Source organism: Condylura cristata, unplaced genomic scaffold (genome assembly GCF_000260355.1).
Source record: "Condylura cristata isolate star-nosed mole 26May11 unplaced genomic scaffold, ConCri1.0 scaffold00032, whole genome shotgun sequence".
In the NCBI taxonomy this organism is placed as follows: Eukaryota; Metazoa; Chordata; class Mammalia; order Eulipotyphla; family Talpidae; genus Condylura; species Condylura cristata.
The window spans coordinates 19,051,451-19,066,074 of NW_004567133.1; the positions used below are offsets into that span (position 1 = coordinate 19,051,451).

Consider the following 14,624-nt stretch of genomic DNA (forward strand, 5'->3'; position numbering starts at 1 on the left):
CCTCGGGAACGCAAAAGGTTTGTTCCGGAGAAGTCACCAGGTCACCCCTCTGACTTGGTGGCCGTGGAATGGACACTGCGCTCCAGGCTGAGGGGCCGGGTAGGGCACCCAGCGCCTTGGAGAAAGGGGAGGGGTGCGGGGCATGACCGGGGCAGCTAGAGGCAGGGGCTGGAGTGGCGCCCTCCAGCATCCCCCTGACTGACTCAGCCTTCCAGGGACTGCTGCGGACGTGGGGGGCGGGTTTCATGCCCCAGAGCTGCGCAGAATGAGATGTTCAGTCTGTGAACTTTGACAGATGCGGGCGGGGCGGGGCGGGGGCAGGGGGCAGGGGTGCCAGGCCTGGCGGCTCAGCCCCGCTAGATGGCCAGATGGCCCTTCAGGCTCGGCTCTGCGGCCCCGAGGCCGGGCAGTTAGCTCGCCCGCCGGACTTGAGCGAGTGCGGCCCGCCCCGAGGGCGCCGGGAAGGGAAGGTGAACGGTAGGGGCAGTGTCCGGCTCCCCCGGGAGCCGTGGGCTCAGACACGCAGGCGTGCGAGCGGGCGTCTGGTTCCCACGGGAAAGCAGCCCCAGAGGAAACAGTGGCAGCAGCCCTGGGGCGGGCGCCCGCGACCGTTTGGCAAAATAAAGAGGAAAGCGGCTGCTCGTAAAGCCACGTGAGCTGTGTTGCACTGAAAGCCGGTCAAGGGCTCGAGTTGGCTCCGTGGGAAAGTCAATCCAGAGAGCCGTCTCCTTGACGAGCCGCCGACGAGCGGCTGCTGCGTGTGCTTGGAGGCAGCTTCAGAGGGCCCCAGCTTAAGTGTCCCTGCGGAGACCCCCGTGTCCAGTGTCCAGGGCACCTAGGTGCTCCCAGGCTTGGGCCCGGGGGGTGGGGCGCGGGGCGCACAGCTCACAGTTTGCTGGGCTCCTCGCTGGGCTGGGTGTTGGCTTGGGACTCCGGGCGCAGGGGCCGGGGCTGCCTGGCGGGGCCTGGGGCCAGCAGGGGGTCCCGCAGGGGGTCCCGCAGGGCTGGCGTCAGCCGAGGCAGCAGACTCAGGGGCGGCAGAGACGGAGGCCGAGCTGGCATGGTCTGGTACAGGCCCGAGGTGGCTGAGCGGACGCTGGTGTGGGGGTGCAGGGCTGCGGGGCAGGACAGACCAATGAGGTGTCCCAGGAACATCCTGGGGAGAGGCTGGCCTGACGGCGCATGCCCCCAAGGAGAAGCCCAGTCAGTGGTGCTTTGCTGTGGCTCCTGTCTCAGCCACCCTAGCTTCCCGGGACAGCCCAAGTTCAAGGGCCCCAGAAGTGGATTCTCCAAGGGCTCACGGGATTTGGAGCCTGGGGGCCGGCTCTGTTGCCCACTCACGGCCGCTCATCTGGCAGTATGTGGACGTGGAGATCCGGCATGTGGAGACAGGCTGTGAGCTCAGTGCGCCCGGCCTGGCCCCGGGACCTCCTGGCAGATGGCCAGAAGAATGCTTGGGCTCCCTGACCCCATGCCGCAGTCAGCTGGGCGAGGGCGGGACACCCAGCGGGACCCTGGGATGGCTCCTGGGCCAGGCAGCCCCTGCAGGGAGGAGCAGGCCCGGCCAGGGAGTGGGTGCTGGCTGGGGCAGAGCAGGCGGGAGCTGGATGAGGCGGGTGCAAGAGCCTCAGGTCGGGACCGGCAGGGGCCCTGTCCAGCAGCAGCGGGCTGGGCGGCCGGTGGACGGAACTCACAGGAGTAGAAGGCGCCCAGCGAGGAGGTGTGGCGGGAACGGTCCTCCAGGCCTCTCAGTGGGGGGTGCGGGGCCTTCACAGCTAGTGCACAGGAGGTCCAAGTCGGGCCTGGACGGGCCTGCGGGGCCGCAGCCTCCAGCACAGGCCCTTGACTGGGCCCTCCCCACCCTCAGCGCTCCGGCTTCCTGAGCCTGATCTTTCTGAAAGCCTGACGCCGGGTTGCTGATGTTCCCAGTAGGTCACAGGTCAGCTGTGAGGCCCCTCCTAGTGCCCCGGGGGCAGACCAGCACGAGCCCTCCCCTCTGCCTGGTGCACATGTGTGTTTCTTAAATATTTATTTATGCACACAGTGTTGGGGTGCAGGCCAGAGGCACAGGGGGTGAGAGGCTACCCCAGAGACAGAGTGGGGAGCAGGACAGGCCGACTGACCAAGTACACTGCTGAGGGGAGCAGCGGGTGGGTCAGGAGTGGTCTGCTGCGCCCTGGGGGTCACTCCCTGGCCGGGGATCAAACTCGCGCTGAAGTGGCTGTGGCAGCCTGCAGCGCTGCGTCCTCACCCACAGCGCCACCGGGGGGCCTCACGCACATTTCCTAAGGTAAAACCCACTTCCCCTGAAGCGCCGAGCATCGAGCATCGGGCCATCCAGCGACAGCGGCGGTCAGTTCACCCAGGGTGCTTCGGCACCCTGCAGCCACCCAGCCCCGCTCTCTGGCCCCACCATCTGCCTTTGCAGCTGACTCTGTCCTTCGCTCTGAGCCCCTCTCCGTGCCCAGCCAAGAGCCCGCCTGACCGGCCACGGCTGCAGGCCAGAAGATGGAGGAGAGGAGGGGAGGGGAGCTCACGGACGCAGCCGGCGCGCAGGGCTGGGGTGAGGGGCCAGGCTCAGCCCCCGAGCCTGGCCTCAGCGGCCCCTGGGGCTGGCCCATGCCCCGGCTTACTCCCTGGGGAGCACGCCAGTGGTCAAGTCGGTCACTGTCCCGGCGGCAAGGATGCTCCAGAACAGTGACACGGGTTGGCCACGTCTCCTGGCTGGCCCCGGCGCGAGGGCCCTCCCCGGGCCCAGCAGCTCTGCTTTCAGGAAGGGCTGTCTCCAGCTCACCAGTCAGCGAGGACGGACGGGAGCCGGCCTGGCCCCCACAGGGCCAGCTGCAGCTGGGCAGCCAGCAGGCATCGTCCTGCCTCCCACTGGCCCTGGTCGTGGCCCGGAGCGGAGCCCAGAGCCCCTCCTGCATGCACATGGGTTCTGGGGTTGGCAGGCGTGGCCTCCCTGCCCCTGGGTCCACCCTGGTCCCGCAAGACTGTCCGCAGCTTCCCTCCCAGGTGAGGGTAATGTGCTCAGCAGGGTGCGCGACCTGCAGCCTGGCCTGGCCCAGGGCCCCTCGGCTGAAGCGCCTCTGGTGCTTCTGTGGGAACAGGTGTCTCCGCCCCTCCCACCCTGCTCCCGTCCTCCCCTGCCCGCCTGGCATGACGGCCACAGCTGGCTGCGGACCCCGACCTGAAGCTGGGAGCGGCACCCTGTTGTCGGAGGCCCCATTTGGCCCCGGGGAGGGCGCCCCCGCGCAGCACAGCCCTGAGAGAGCCCTTCCGTTCCCTGCCCGTCCAGGGGCACAGGGCGAGGACAAACACCCGCACGGCGCAGTCTGAGCCTCCCTGCTGTGGGGCTCCTGGATGACCCCCCTGTGTGACTCCTGCCTGGACCCCAGCCGGGCCCCTCTTCCCAGAGCGGGGAATCCCCAGGAGGCCACAGAAGATGTCCCCGTGGTATGGCCGGTCAGAGCCCCCGGCCCCTGTAGCCGGCTGCGCCGCCCGACCGCGGCCCGCGACTGGGGCGGGCTCCAGAGAGCCGTGTCCCAGCCAGCCCGGCTCCCCGCATAGATCGGCCTCCGGGGCTCCGCACTTGGCCGCCCCGCACCAAGGGCCTTTGCACCTGCGGCCCCCACCCAGCTCACGTCCCAGTCTGTCCCCAGACCAGCATCCACGCACCCTCCCCAGCACCCCGCCCGCCCTCGGGCCAGACTTGCGCCGCCCAGCGGGGGGGCTCTTGGTCTGCTTCTGGCCCAAGCGGAGGCGGGACAGGGCGGGACAGGGCGCTGCAGGGCGGGGCCCAGCGGTGAGTGTGGCTCTGGGCCTCCCACGCCGCCCCCTTGGCCGGGTCACCCGGGCAGGCCTGGGCCTCACCTGCCAGCTCCTTCTCTGCGCCGGCCACCCCCTCCTGGTCACTCATCCGGCCCTTGTACAGGATCCCGTCCACGCCCAGAAGGTCCACCTCGGCCTGTTGGAGGCCCGGCCTGGCTCAGGGCTCTCCGGCACGCGGAGCCCCCCGATTCCCAGGCGCCCGCCACCAGGGCTGCAGCCAGACTCACGCTGTCATAGTCCAACACTTGGGGTTCCCCGTAGGGGTACAATGTCGCCAAGTCATGTGACCTGGCCTTGAGGTGGCTGTCGTTGGCAGGGCCGTCACCCCAGTCCTGCGGGGAGTCCGGGATTTTCAGGTTCCCTTGCTGCCGCCCCAGGTCCTGGAGCTGCCGCAGCTGCTGCTGTTCCCTGGGGGGGCAGGGCTGGTCAGCGGCCGCAGACCCCCACGCCAGAGCGGCCTCCGGACAGGCCGGGCGCGGCCGCTGTGCAGGGAAAACTGGAGGTGCTTCCGGCTCCAGCCCCCCGGGCGGGCCTGGGGGTGGAGCCGAGGGGAACGGCCAGGCGGTCAGGGCGGCGGCCTCTGTGCCCCGGCCCGACACTGCGGAGCCCCGGCCGGCCCGCCCACACGCCTCGGACGCCTCATCTCACAGGTCCGGCGCCGGGCGGCCGGGCCTTGGGCACAGGCCGAGTCCTGCCCCCCGTGCAGCCGGCCTGGCTCGCAGGGGCTGCGAGCGTCCACGGGACCGTCCCCTCCCAGCTCCCCCGCCCGCAGTCTCCCTTGCAGCCGGCCCGGGGCCTCGGGCAGCACCCAGCGGCTGCGGGGCCCGGCCCACGCACCTCATTTGCTGGCGCTGCAGGTACTCGTAGCTGTTGGCGCTGGCCGGTCGGGGCCTGGACAGCAGCTGGGCTTTGCGGATGGTGATGAGCTGCCTGGTGTAGACACGGGCCAGGTGGGAGGCGCGTGGGCCGGGCTCCTCCCCCAGGCCCACACGCAAGCTCGGCCCTCCGCAAAGGCCACGCACGGGCCCAGCGTGCCCAGCGCCGGGTGCCTGGCAGCGGCCACCAGCCACCCGGGACGCCGGAGCCCACGGCAGGGACTCTCCAGCAGCTGGGCGAAGGCTGGAGGCGGCCAGGCCTGGGGCGAGGAGCCGGGGCTGACGGCGGCTGGGGCTCCTCCGGGGTGCGGGCGCCCAGCACCGGGAGGTGCTGCTGCACCGCGTGTGATGTCGGAGGCGTGAGCGGCCCCTGGGAACTGGCCTGTGTGTACACGGCCTCGGGACAAGGCGGGGGGAAACAGGCCGCCGCTGGCCCTGGCTGAGCGCAACCAGGAGGCCACGGGGAAGCGGCACAGGCCACACGTGGCATCTAGCAGGCCTGAATGCAGATGAATTTTACCTACACTTAAGAGAACTGAATTCGGCACCATTTAAACCACCTTTGCCAGAGCTGGTGCTGGGGCCGCAGTGATGCTGGCTGCTGCCCGGCCCAGGACTGGCCAGGGCACCACAGACCCTCCGCACTGGAGGCTTGTCCCCGGGGAGTGACCTGTCCAGAGGACTGTACGACGGCTCCCGCCCTAATTCCCCCACACTATTGTAAACAAATCTGCAGCCAGAGACCTGAGGTTGAGGGGAAACTGGCTGTTGCCCCAAAGCCCTGCCGAAGGTGACCATGGGGGTGGCGGTGCCCCGGCCAGGCGAGACTCCAGAAGCCCAATCAGTACAAGACCCTAGTTCTTAACCACAGCGGAGGGCGTCTGGGCAGCACCCCACAGAATCATCCTACAATCCAACACCCCGCTGCCAACACCCCCGAAGACTGGACACGCATGGATGTGACAACGCACGTTCCCGCTCTCAACTCACAGAGGCTCAAGGACAGGAAGCGGATGCTGGTAATGAGGGGGCTGTCCCTGCCACGGGGTGTCCCGCAATGCCCACCCCGCTTGCAACCCACGCGGCTCGCAAGCCCCAGGCTCCGTGCCAAGCTGCACCCCGAGCCCACACTTCGCCCCGGGGAGGATGCGTGGACACAGGCGCGGGGGTGGGCGCCTGTGTGGGTTCGGGGCGTCCCGGGGGGCGCGCTGGGCCGCTCGCACGCGCACGCACACCGGCTGCGAAGCGTGGAAGCCGCCGGCCACTCCCGGCAAGGCGGGTGACTTCAGACCGAGTTTCCCTCGGTAAATGGACCAGAGCGCCGGGCTGGGAGCCCGCGTCCCCCAGCTCAGCCCCGGCAGGCCACCGCGACCCTGGACACAGGCCAGCGTGCCGCGCGGAAAGGAAGGGGCAGGTGCGTGGGGGCAGGTGCGTGGGGGCAGGCGCCGGGCGCGACGAGCTCAGGCGGGCGGGTGCGGGCGCCCCCTGGCGGCGACACTCACGGGCTGCACATCAAGTCCACCTGCCGGTCGCACGAGATGCATTTCACCCGCTCGAAGAGTTTCCTGCAAGACAGTGGGGCTCAGCTGCCGCGCCAGGCCCTGGGAGGCCACCCAGCGGCGGCTCTGCTGCCTGGGGGCTGGGCCTCCCCCAGACCTGCACCCCAGGCCAGCCTGGCCCTGCTGGCCCCCAGTGGGGCCTGGGCAGAGGTGGGAGGATGCATGTGTGTCCTCTATCTCCTTGCCCCAAACACTGTGGAGGTCTCTAAGAGCAGGAGCTGTCTGGAAAGTAACCCCTCACGGTGGACACGTGGGGGCCAGAAGGGTGATCCATGAACCAGAGTCTCCCAGGCGCCCAGTCCAGCCTTGCATGGCTCTTCCCTGAGCGTCAGTTTCCTCATTTGCAGCAAAGGCCTCCACAGAGACACGTCCTCTGCAGCCAAGGCCAGCGCTGCCCCCAGCCCAAGATTCAGTCAGCCCCATCCCCCACCCCTACACTCAAGCTGCCCCTCTGCGCCAGGCCCACAGGCTGGGGGTATCCCAATACTCCCCTGGAGGGAGGGGCCCCCAGCCTGGGAGGTGCTCACTTCCGGAAGCCGGCAATTCTGTCGGGGTCAAATCGGATGCTGTCCAGCAGCAGCTTCCGCATCACCATCCAGACCTCATCCAGCTCCACCCGCAGACTGTCCAGGTCATTCTGGGCCAACTGTGAGCAGCCAGGCCGGACGCTGAGTCCATGCACACCCGCCTCCTCAGAGGCAGCTCTGCAGCACGGAGAGTCCCAGGGAGCACCCCGAGGTAAACACGAAAGCGAGGTGGTCAGGGAGAGGAGCGTGGCAGAGCTGGGCGAAGGCCAAGAGCCCCTGTTACCAGACATGAGGCCAAGCCCACTGCTCATCTGCAACCTGGGGCCCCAGAGACATTTCTCCCCGAGGGGCCCGAGACCTGCCAGTTACCTTCAACACAGGTCTGCCTAGGGGACGTAGAGTCGGTGGCTCTTAGAGATGCACCGAGCTATGCCACGATTTGAAAACATTCCCATCACTCTCAAAGAAACCCCTTTCCCACCAGCAGTCATCCCTCATTTTCCCCCAAATTCCTAGTCCCTGGAAGCCACTCATCTACTTTCTGTCTTGAGAAGTGCCGATTCTGGACATTTCTAGAAAAGGACCCCTGTGTGATGTGGACTGCGTATGCAGCTTCTTGTTCTCAGAATCATATTCTCCAGGTTTATCCAGGTTGTGGCTTTACCACTTTTCATGGCTGCGTAATACTCCGCGACCTGGCCAGCTCGCATCCTGTTTACGTGTCCATGTGCTCACGGGGTGTCAGGCTGTCTCCACTTGGAGGTGGGCGTTAGTGCTGCTGTGGACACCCGTGTGCACATTTTGTGAGGCCAGAAGTTTTCGTTTAATTTCTCCTGAGCTGGGAGTGGGAGTGCCGGTTAACTCCATGTCATATTGTGAGAAAATGGCAGGCTGAGTTCTCCAAGGTGGGGCTTTCCAGTCGTAGATGGCTCCCTCCGGGGCCCAGAGGTTCGCCTCTAACCACCATGTGCAGTTGGGGCTGCGGTGGGGCTGGGAGGGTGCCGGAGCCAGGACAGCTCTGAAGTGCTGTTGCTGCACCAGCTGCTCCCCGGACCGGCCTGGGTCCTCGGGGCCCACAGCGGGCAGCTGGTGTCAGCACGGCCCGCGTCTGCTCGCGGGGTCAGCCACGCCGAGTGAGTGAACAGTGCCGCCCCGGCCCCTGCCAGGAACCGGGATAGCTTCCTCTCGGTCGCCCCCCACACTGGACAGGATGGGCTGTGTCACCGCGGCAGATTTCAGACCTGACGAGGCTGACACCTGTCGCCTGTGGCTCGTCATGAAGGCCGGTGGCCTTGCTGGTGCCCCGAGGCTCCCTCGCTCTGGGGGAGTCGCTGCTCCGAACGGAGCCCCTGAGCGGCAGGCGGGGGCTTCGTGGGGAGAAGTATGCTGCCCCCCACCCCGGCCGGGCCCTCCAGATGGCGCCTGGACAGAGAGCCCCGAGGCCCCGAGCCTGGGGCCGAGCACGCCCCCGTGCTGACTCTCAGAAAGTGAACGCTGGCCGGGCCGGGGTGAGGGAGCGCAGCAGAGGCCGACGGGCGGGGTCCTCACCTTGGCCTCCAGGTCCTTCCTCAGCCGCTCCAGGGCCTTCTTCCAGCCGTCCTCGTAGCCCAGGACCTTGAGCAGCAGGCTCTGGACGAGCTCATTCAGCTCGGTTGCCACCGCCTCCAGGTCCACCCTGTTCGCCTTGCCTGCCAGGGTGCTTCTGTCGGCTTTCTAGAGAAGGGGGGGCTCAGGGAGACAGCTGCTGGGGGGCAGGAGGGTGGGGTGGCAGCCCCCCGGCTCACCTCACTTAGCTCCTTCTCCACCAGCTTCTTGTCCACCTTGTTCATGTCCAGTTTTCTTATTTGAGCCTTGATGCCCTAAGAGCAGAAGCAAGGGGCAGGCCATTCCCCGGAGGCCCGAGGACGCTGTCTGTGCCCACAGGGCAGGCGGGATGGGGCCGGCGCAGGACAGTGGGGCACGTGGCTCCCACCCCGCCCCCCGACACCCTCCTGAAGGCCGCCTGACCGAGGGGAGGGGACCTTCTGATGGTGGAAATGGCTCCGCTGGTTCTGGTGGGGTCTGTGTCTTTCCACCCCAGGGAGGGGGTCTGCTCCTAATGGTCTGGGACATCTCTGGGCCAGGCCCCACCGGCATGGTCTTCAGGCGTCCACCCTCACTGCTGTCCAGCCAGGCCCCGCGAGCAGGGTGCCCAGAGTTGGCTGGTTTGGGGGGATGTCGGGTGCAAAAAGCACCCGCATTCATTGGGCACGTTCTGAGCCTTTGTCTGGCCAGATACCTTCTAGGGGCCAGTGACCTGGTGGTCAGCAAGATGCTGACCAGGCCCTCTGTCTGTGGGTTGTGGGAGCTTGACTGTCTTTCACGGAAGTGGAACCACACCGAGAAGACCCCACGGCTCCCCCGCCTTGGGCACACGCGGGGCCTCGGTGGCGGGCAGAGGTCTGGACGTGGGCCAACACCCGGCCGCCGCCCTGGGACCTTTAACTCATCCAGGCGAATCTGGACCCTGTCCACCGACTTGTTCAGCACAGTGTAGTGGTCCTTCATGGCCTCGATCTGGTGGCCCCAAACCCTCTCCAGTTCTTCCTCCTGAGGAGACACAGCCGTCAAGGCCCGAGGCACCCCCAGGAGGGAGCTCGGGGGGCACAGGCGGGGGCAGCCTGCCTCCTACAGCGCCGCGGACAAACGGGGGCCCCCCCAGCGGGCTCCGGTCCACCGGCGCAGCTGCCGCTGGGCCCCGCCCCCAGCCGGTCCCTCCACTCCAGGGCCTGCGAGGGCCGCCGGCGGCCTTGGGGTCTGCCTGCTCGCCTCACCCCTTCTGCCAGGGACACTGACCTTCATCCTGGACTTCAGGAGCTCGCCGACCTTGTCCTGCAGCATGTCCACTGTCATCCCGAGCCTGGAGGAGGCTCTGATGTCCGCTGGAAGCAAAGGCGGGCAGGTGGGTGGGGCGCTTCCTCTCCGGCCCCCCACCCCGCACGCAAGGTGGCGCTGTCCCCCGGAACCCGAGAGCCTGGCCTTCGCGTCGGGGACACTTCCAGCGGGGACGTGTTACACAAATGTCTAGAGAGCAGCCGCGGGGCCGATCTCAGCAGAGCGTGCTGGCTGACCCTGCGCCCAAGCAGGACCGCGCCACGCGGCCACCAGTGCTGGCCTGTCCTGGCTCGGCGCTGGCCTCGGCGCGTGATGTGCCAGCAGGTTCCCCTGCACTCCAGAACCCCCTCCAGATGCCCACCAGCACGGGGGGTTCCGGCCATGAGCACAGGCCTTGGGGAACCACCTGGAGCCACCTGTGGGGTGGCCGGCGTGCGAGCGAGGCCACGCACCCACCACGTGTCCTCACTAAGCACGTCAGTATTGCCTGGAGGCAGCTGGGGGCCACCCTCGGGATGGGGCTAGAGGAAGGGGTGGGGGGAGTGATAGGGGTCAGGGCTAGGGCTGCACCAGATCACCCCGGGCCAGGCCTCTGGGTGCCCACGGCCTGCCCCGGGGAGGGACGCAGCCGCGTGGCCGGGCTGAGCGCCCTGAGCCAGGCAGGCTCAGTCCCGCGAGCCGCTGCCGTGCCGTCTCCTGGCCCCGGGGATGCCGGACCACGCTGGGGCCCGTGAGCGCCGGGCTTGCTCCGCCGCCAGCTGCCCGAGTGCCCCCAGGGTGTCCACACGTGACACCCAACGCCACTCCGTGCGACTGCCTTTCTCGTGGACATCACGGCCCTCGTGGTAAAGGAGCAGACCACGGGCTCCCTGGGGCGCAGGGGTTAAGGCGCAGCACTGGGGGGCGGCCGCAGCCGCTGCAGCACCAGCCGGATGCCGCCGGGGAGGGACCCCAGGGCGCAGCTGCCCCCTCCTGCCTCCCCGCGGCGCCCCTCAGCAGTGCACTCGCCCATGGCCTGCTCTGCCCCCGCTGTCTCCGGGGAGTCCTCTCCCCCCGCAGCTCCAGCCTGCGCCCGGCTCTGTGGGCGTCCGCAAACGCATCCTTTTGGGAAGGACAGACCGGCAGAGCTCCCGCGGGCGCCCCGCAGCCCTGCGGCAGTGGGCAGCGCCCGGCCACGGGACCTACACAGGTAGTTGAGGCGCTGCAGCAGCCTGGACGAGAGCTGGGCCAGCTCCTCCTTCAGCGAGTCGTGCCGGGCGGGCATCTGGGCGATGTGGCTCATGGACTGCCTGACGGCGTCCTTCTTCTCCTCGGGCGTCACGGCCTGGCTGGCGGCCAGCATGGCCTGCGCCAGGCCCGGCTCGGAGGGGGGCGGCACGTAGAGCAGCGGGAGGTCCTCGTAGTCCCCCTCCGACAGGTCCTCCACCTGGACGGCCTTGTTGAGGTTCTGAGTGGCCCCGCGCGAAGACCCTGCGCCCAGCTCTTCGGCAAAGACCCCCAGGGGCCCGGACGCAGCCTCGGTGGTGGCCCTCGTGGCCAGCTTGGTGGCGGGGACGTCCTGCACGAGCCTGACGGTGGCCCTGACGGCCTCGGCGGCCTCGGCGGCGGCCGCGGCATAGGCGGCGGCGGCGGCCGCGGCAATGGAAGCCGAGGTTTTTAGCCGTTTAAGGGAAGGTGGTTCACCCTTAAGGAACGCATTGGGGGCCCCGTCCCCGGGAGCCCCATCCCTGGAGGCGCCATACTGAGGGAGTCTCGCGACCTCTTGGGGGGAGTCTTGCTCATTTTCCGTGAGCACCTGGTAAGACTGGGGCCCTGGCCTAGCAGGCCCACGAGGCTCCCTGGCACTCGGGGGCTGGCCAGGCGGGCCGGACAAGTTGTCTGTGCCCCAAAAGGGCCAACGGCTAGCTGCAGAGAAGCCTCTGGGGGACCAGGCTCCTGGTGGCATAGGCCAGAAGCCTGGTGGCGTTGGCTGAGCGCCTGGGGCAGATGCAAGTCCAGGCATAGGCCTGGGTCCAGGCATAGGCCCGGGGGCGAAGGCCGGTCCCTGTCCCAAGGCCAAACCAGGCCCTGGGACAGGCCCGGGTGCGAAGGCCGGTCCTGGCCCGGGTCCCAAGGCTGGTCCTGGCCCGAAGGCCGGTCCTGGCCCAAAGGCCGAACCAGGCCCAGGGACAGGCCCAGGCCCAAAGGCAGGCCCAGGTCTGAGAACAGGCCAAGGTGCCGTCACAAACCCGGGTGCCAGGCTGGGCCCCAGCACAGGCCTCAGTCCAGGCACGAAGGGTCCAGGTCCAGGCTCTAGCACCTGGGGCAGGCCCAGCTCCTGGGGCGGGCCCGGCTCCTGGGGCGGGCCCGGCTCCTGGGGTGGGCCCAGCTCCTGGGGCGGGCCCGGCTCCTGGGGCGGGCCCGGCTCCTGGGGCGGGCCCGGCTCCTGGGGCGGGCCCGGCTCCTGGGGCGGGCCCGGCTCCTGGGGTGGGCCCGGCTCCTGGGGCTCGGGGGGCGGGTGTGCCTGAGCCGAGTCCTCTTCCTCTAGTTCCGTGGAGTCCTCAGGACTATGTCCAATGGTGTGCAGGGGGTGGGACCTCCGGATGGCCTCCTGGGACTGGCCAGCAGCTCTGGCTTCAACTGCCAGTTTGGTGACCTGCTGGGGGCTTTCCTTCTGGATTTCTTCAGCGACCTTCCACAGCTCTGAGTCCTGCAGGGGTTGTGACTTTCTCTGCAGAGAAGCCCCACCAGAAAGGAGTCTGGGTGAGCGGGTCTCTGGGTGCCTGGAGGGCGCCCCCATGCCCCCCAGGCACTCACTGGAGAGAACATGGCGTCGTGCAGGCTGCTCCAGAGTACCGTGTCCTCGGCATTGGGGGCGCAGAGCACTTTATTCTGCAGAGATGTCTGGGGGAGGCTGGGGGTGAGGGGTGAACCCCGCCAGTGCCCGGGCCTTCTGAGGTTCTGGCTTCTGTACCCCTCCCTCCCTGGCACCCTGAGCCTGGGGGCTGAGGGGAAGAGGGCTGGGGGGTGCAGCTCTCACCACCTCCCGCTGCAGGGCATTCATCTTCTGATGCTGCAACCTCAAGTCCTTGGAGATACCATCCACCTTTTCAGGGTGCATCTGTGAAATGAGCCAAGTCCATAGGCTGGGTGGGGCCTGCACCCCGCCAGGCGCCTCCTCACAAACCAGGACCTGGGCCTGGAGCGCCGAGGCCGGAGGACAGACTCCACTCTGGTGTTTCCCAGTGAGTGGGAAAAGGCTGGAGAAGGGGCCCTGGGCAAGTGAGAGGGAAGTGCCCCCTCGGGAGCCCCCGGCGCTCTCAGAAGAGCGCTGCTCACCTGCAGGGCTGCTTAAGAGCCTGTGGGGCCTCCCTGGGGGCGCAGGGGGTACAGCATAGCCCTATGAAGCTGGCCGCAGCCACTGCAGCTTGAATTCCATCCCTGGCCAGGGAGTGACCCCCGGGGCCAGCAGACCCCTCCTGTCTCCCCGCTGCTCCCTCAGCAGTGGATTTCAGTCCATCTGCCTGTTCTGCTCCCCGCTCTGTCTCTGGGGAGCTCTCTCGCCCCCTGCACCTCTGGCCTGTACGCCAGCTTTGTTTGCATAAATAGCTGAATCTTTGAAAAGAAGAGCTGCAGTGGACAAACATGTGCCCTCTCCTGAGGGCCTGAGGCGCCACCATTTCCCACTCAAACCTTTTGAGTGATCTGTGAGCAGGCTCCTAAGGGGCCCTTTCTGCTCGTCCAGCTGCCCGGCCCAGGCTGGGCACCCACGCCGTGACAGTCGGCCGCACGCTGACCCAGTTGCTGGGGCAGGCTGCAAGCCCCCAGGCACAACTCCCACCTGAGGCTGTGGAGACCTGGCTTGTGGCCCCAGCGCTGACTCACCAGCTGTGACCTCAAATTTGGGGGTCCCATGTTCTTTCCGTGCACCCCAGGGAGCTAGAACGTGCCTGGGTTGAAGACTTTGTGGCACGGGGCGCCCGTGGGCACGCACAGTAGCTCTCAGTAGGTTCAGAGCTTTCCAGAAGAGGAACCACTTTTCCTTCCCACTCAGTTGGAGGAAGAGAAGCCTGCAGTCACCGAGCCTTGGGGTGCACCTGACTACCCCCCAGGAAGGCTGAGAGACAGACCTGAGGTGGTGTGAGCACCTAGATCCAGCTGTGCCTGCAGGCGGCTCTGACCTGGTAGTCGCTGACCAATACATTCTCCATCTTGCTAAAACCAGGACTGAGTGTCGCGGGGTTTTCTGACTAAGATCAGGCTTGCTAGATGCTCCTGTCAGCCCGCTCCAGAGGCCACGCGGAAGGCCCTCACGGGGTCCACTGGGAGGGCCCACCTGCTCAAAAATGCCCTTCAGCATGTCCACATCCTTCCTGAGGGTCTCGACGGAGACTTTGAGTGCGTAGATGTCGGTGAGCAGGTCCTGCAGCGTCTTCATGGACTGAGGGGCAGCGAGAGGACGGGGCAGTGTCCGGCAAACAGGCCGCCCTCCACACGGAGCAGCTCGGAGGGGCGCGCTGCCCGCCCTGGGCCGCCCCAGCTCCCGCCGCCTTCCTTCTCTCAGCTGCCGCTGGCGGGGGGCCGGACGCCGCCTGCCCGGGTGGCTGTAAGGGCAGGGGAGCCCGCTGCCGCCCCCGGGCCGGGCCACCGCGCCTCTGCAGAGGCTCGGTGGGTGGCTTCCCTCTCTGGGGACCCCAAGAAGCTAACAGATGTGAGCACCCGACCTACCTGGCAGGTGGGGAGAGCTGAGAGAGGGAGCCTGGGGTGGGGGAGCTGCATGAGGGGTGAGGTGCGGGGGGAAGGCCCTGCCCTGGCTGTCCCCACACTTCAGACACCTCGCCGGGGGCTCCCCCTCCGCCCTCGCGGGCTTGGAGGCCTAGAGCAGGCCGCCCTCCGAGACCTTCCGGAGCCGAGCTGCCATTCTCGGCCATGAGGCTGCCTGGCCGACGGCCACGTGCGGACACTGACCCCGGGCTGCC

The 14,624-nt window shown here is 67.9% G+C and overlaps 1 protein-coding gene across 1 annotated transcript in view; it reads right to left on the reverse strand.

Moving 5' to 3' along the window:
• Positions 1–885: 885 nt before the first annotated feature.
• The window catches only part of LOC101631615 (chromosome unknown open reading frame, human C16orf96), a 16,290-nt gene continuing 2,551 nt past the window's right edge, over positions 886–14,624 (reverse strand). The window contains exons 2-16 of the mRNA XM_012731667.1: positions 13,982–14,086; positions 12,686–12,766; positions 12,205–12,549; positions 10,852–12,145; positions 9,628–9,713; positions 9,271–9,381; positions 8,577–8,651; positions 8,341–8,505; positions 6,793–6,911; positions 6,209–6,271; positions 4,669–4,761; positions 4,059–4,239; positions 3,679–3,967; positions 1,695–1,775; positions 886–1,115 (exon numbers count right to left, since the gene is read on the reverse strand). Coding sequence (XP_012587121.1) covers positions 886–1,115; positions 1,695–1,775; positions 3,679–3,967; positions 4,059–4,239; positions 4,669–4,761; positions 6,209–6,271; positions 6,793–6,911; positions 8,341–8,505; positions 8,577–8,651; positions 9,271–9,381; positions 9,628–9,713; positions 10,852–12,145; positions 12,205–12,549; positions 12,686–12,766; positions 13,982–14,086 — 3,318 coding nt within the window. The remainder of the gene's footprint in view (positions 1,116–1,694; positions 1,776–3,678; positions 3,968–4,058; positions 4,240–4,668; positions 4,762–6,208; positions 6,272–6,792; positions 6,912–8,340; positions 8,506–8,576; positions 8,652–9,270; positions 9,382–9,627; positions 9,714–10,851; positions 12,146–12,204; positions 12,550–12,685; positions 12,767–13,981; positions 14,087–14,624) is intronic.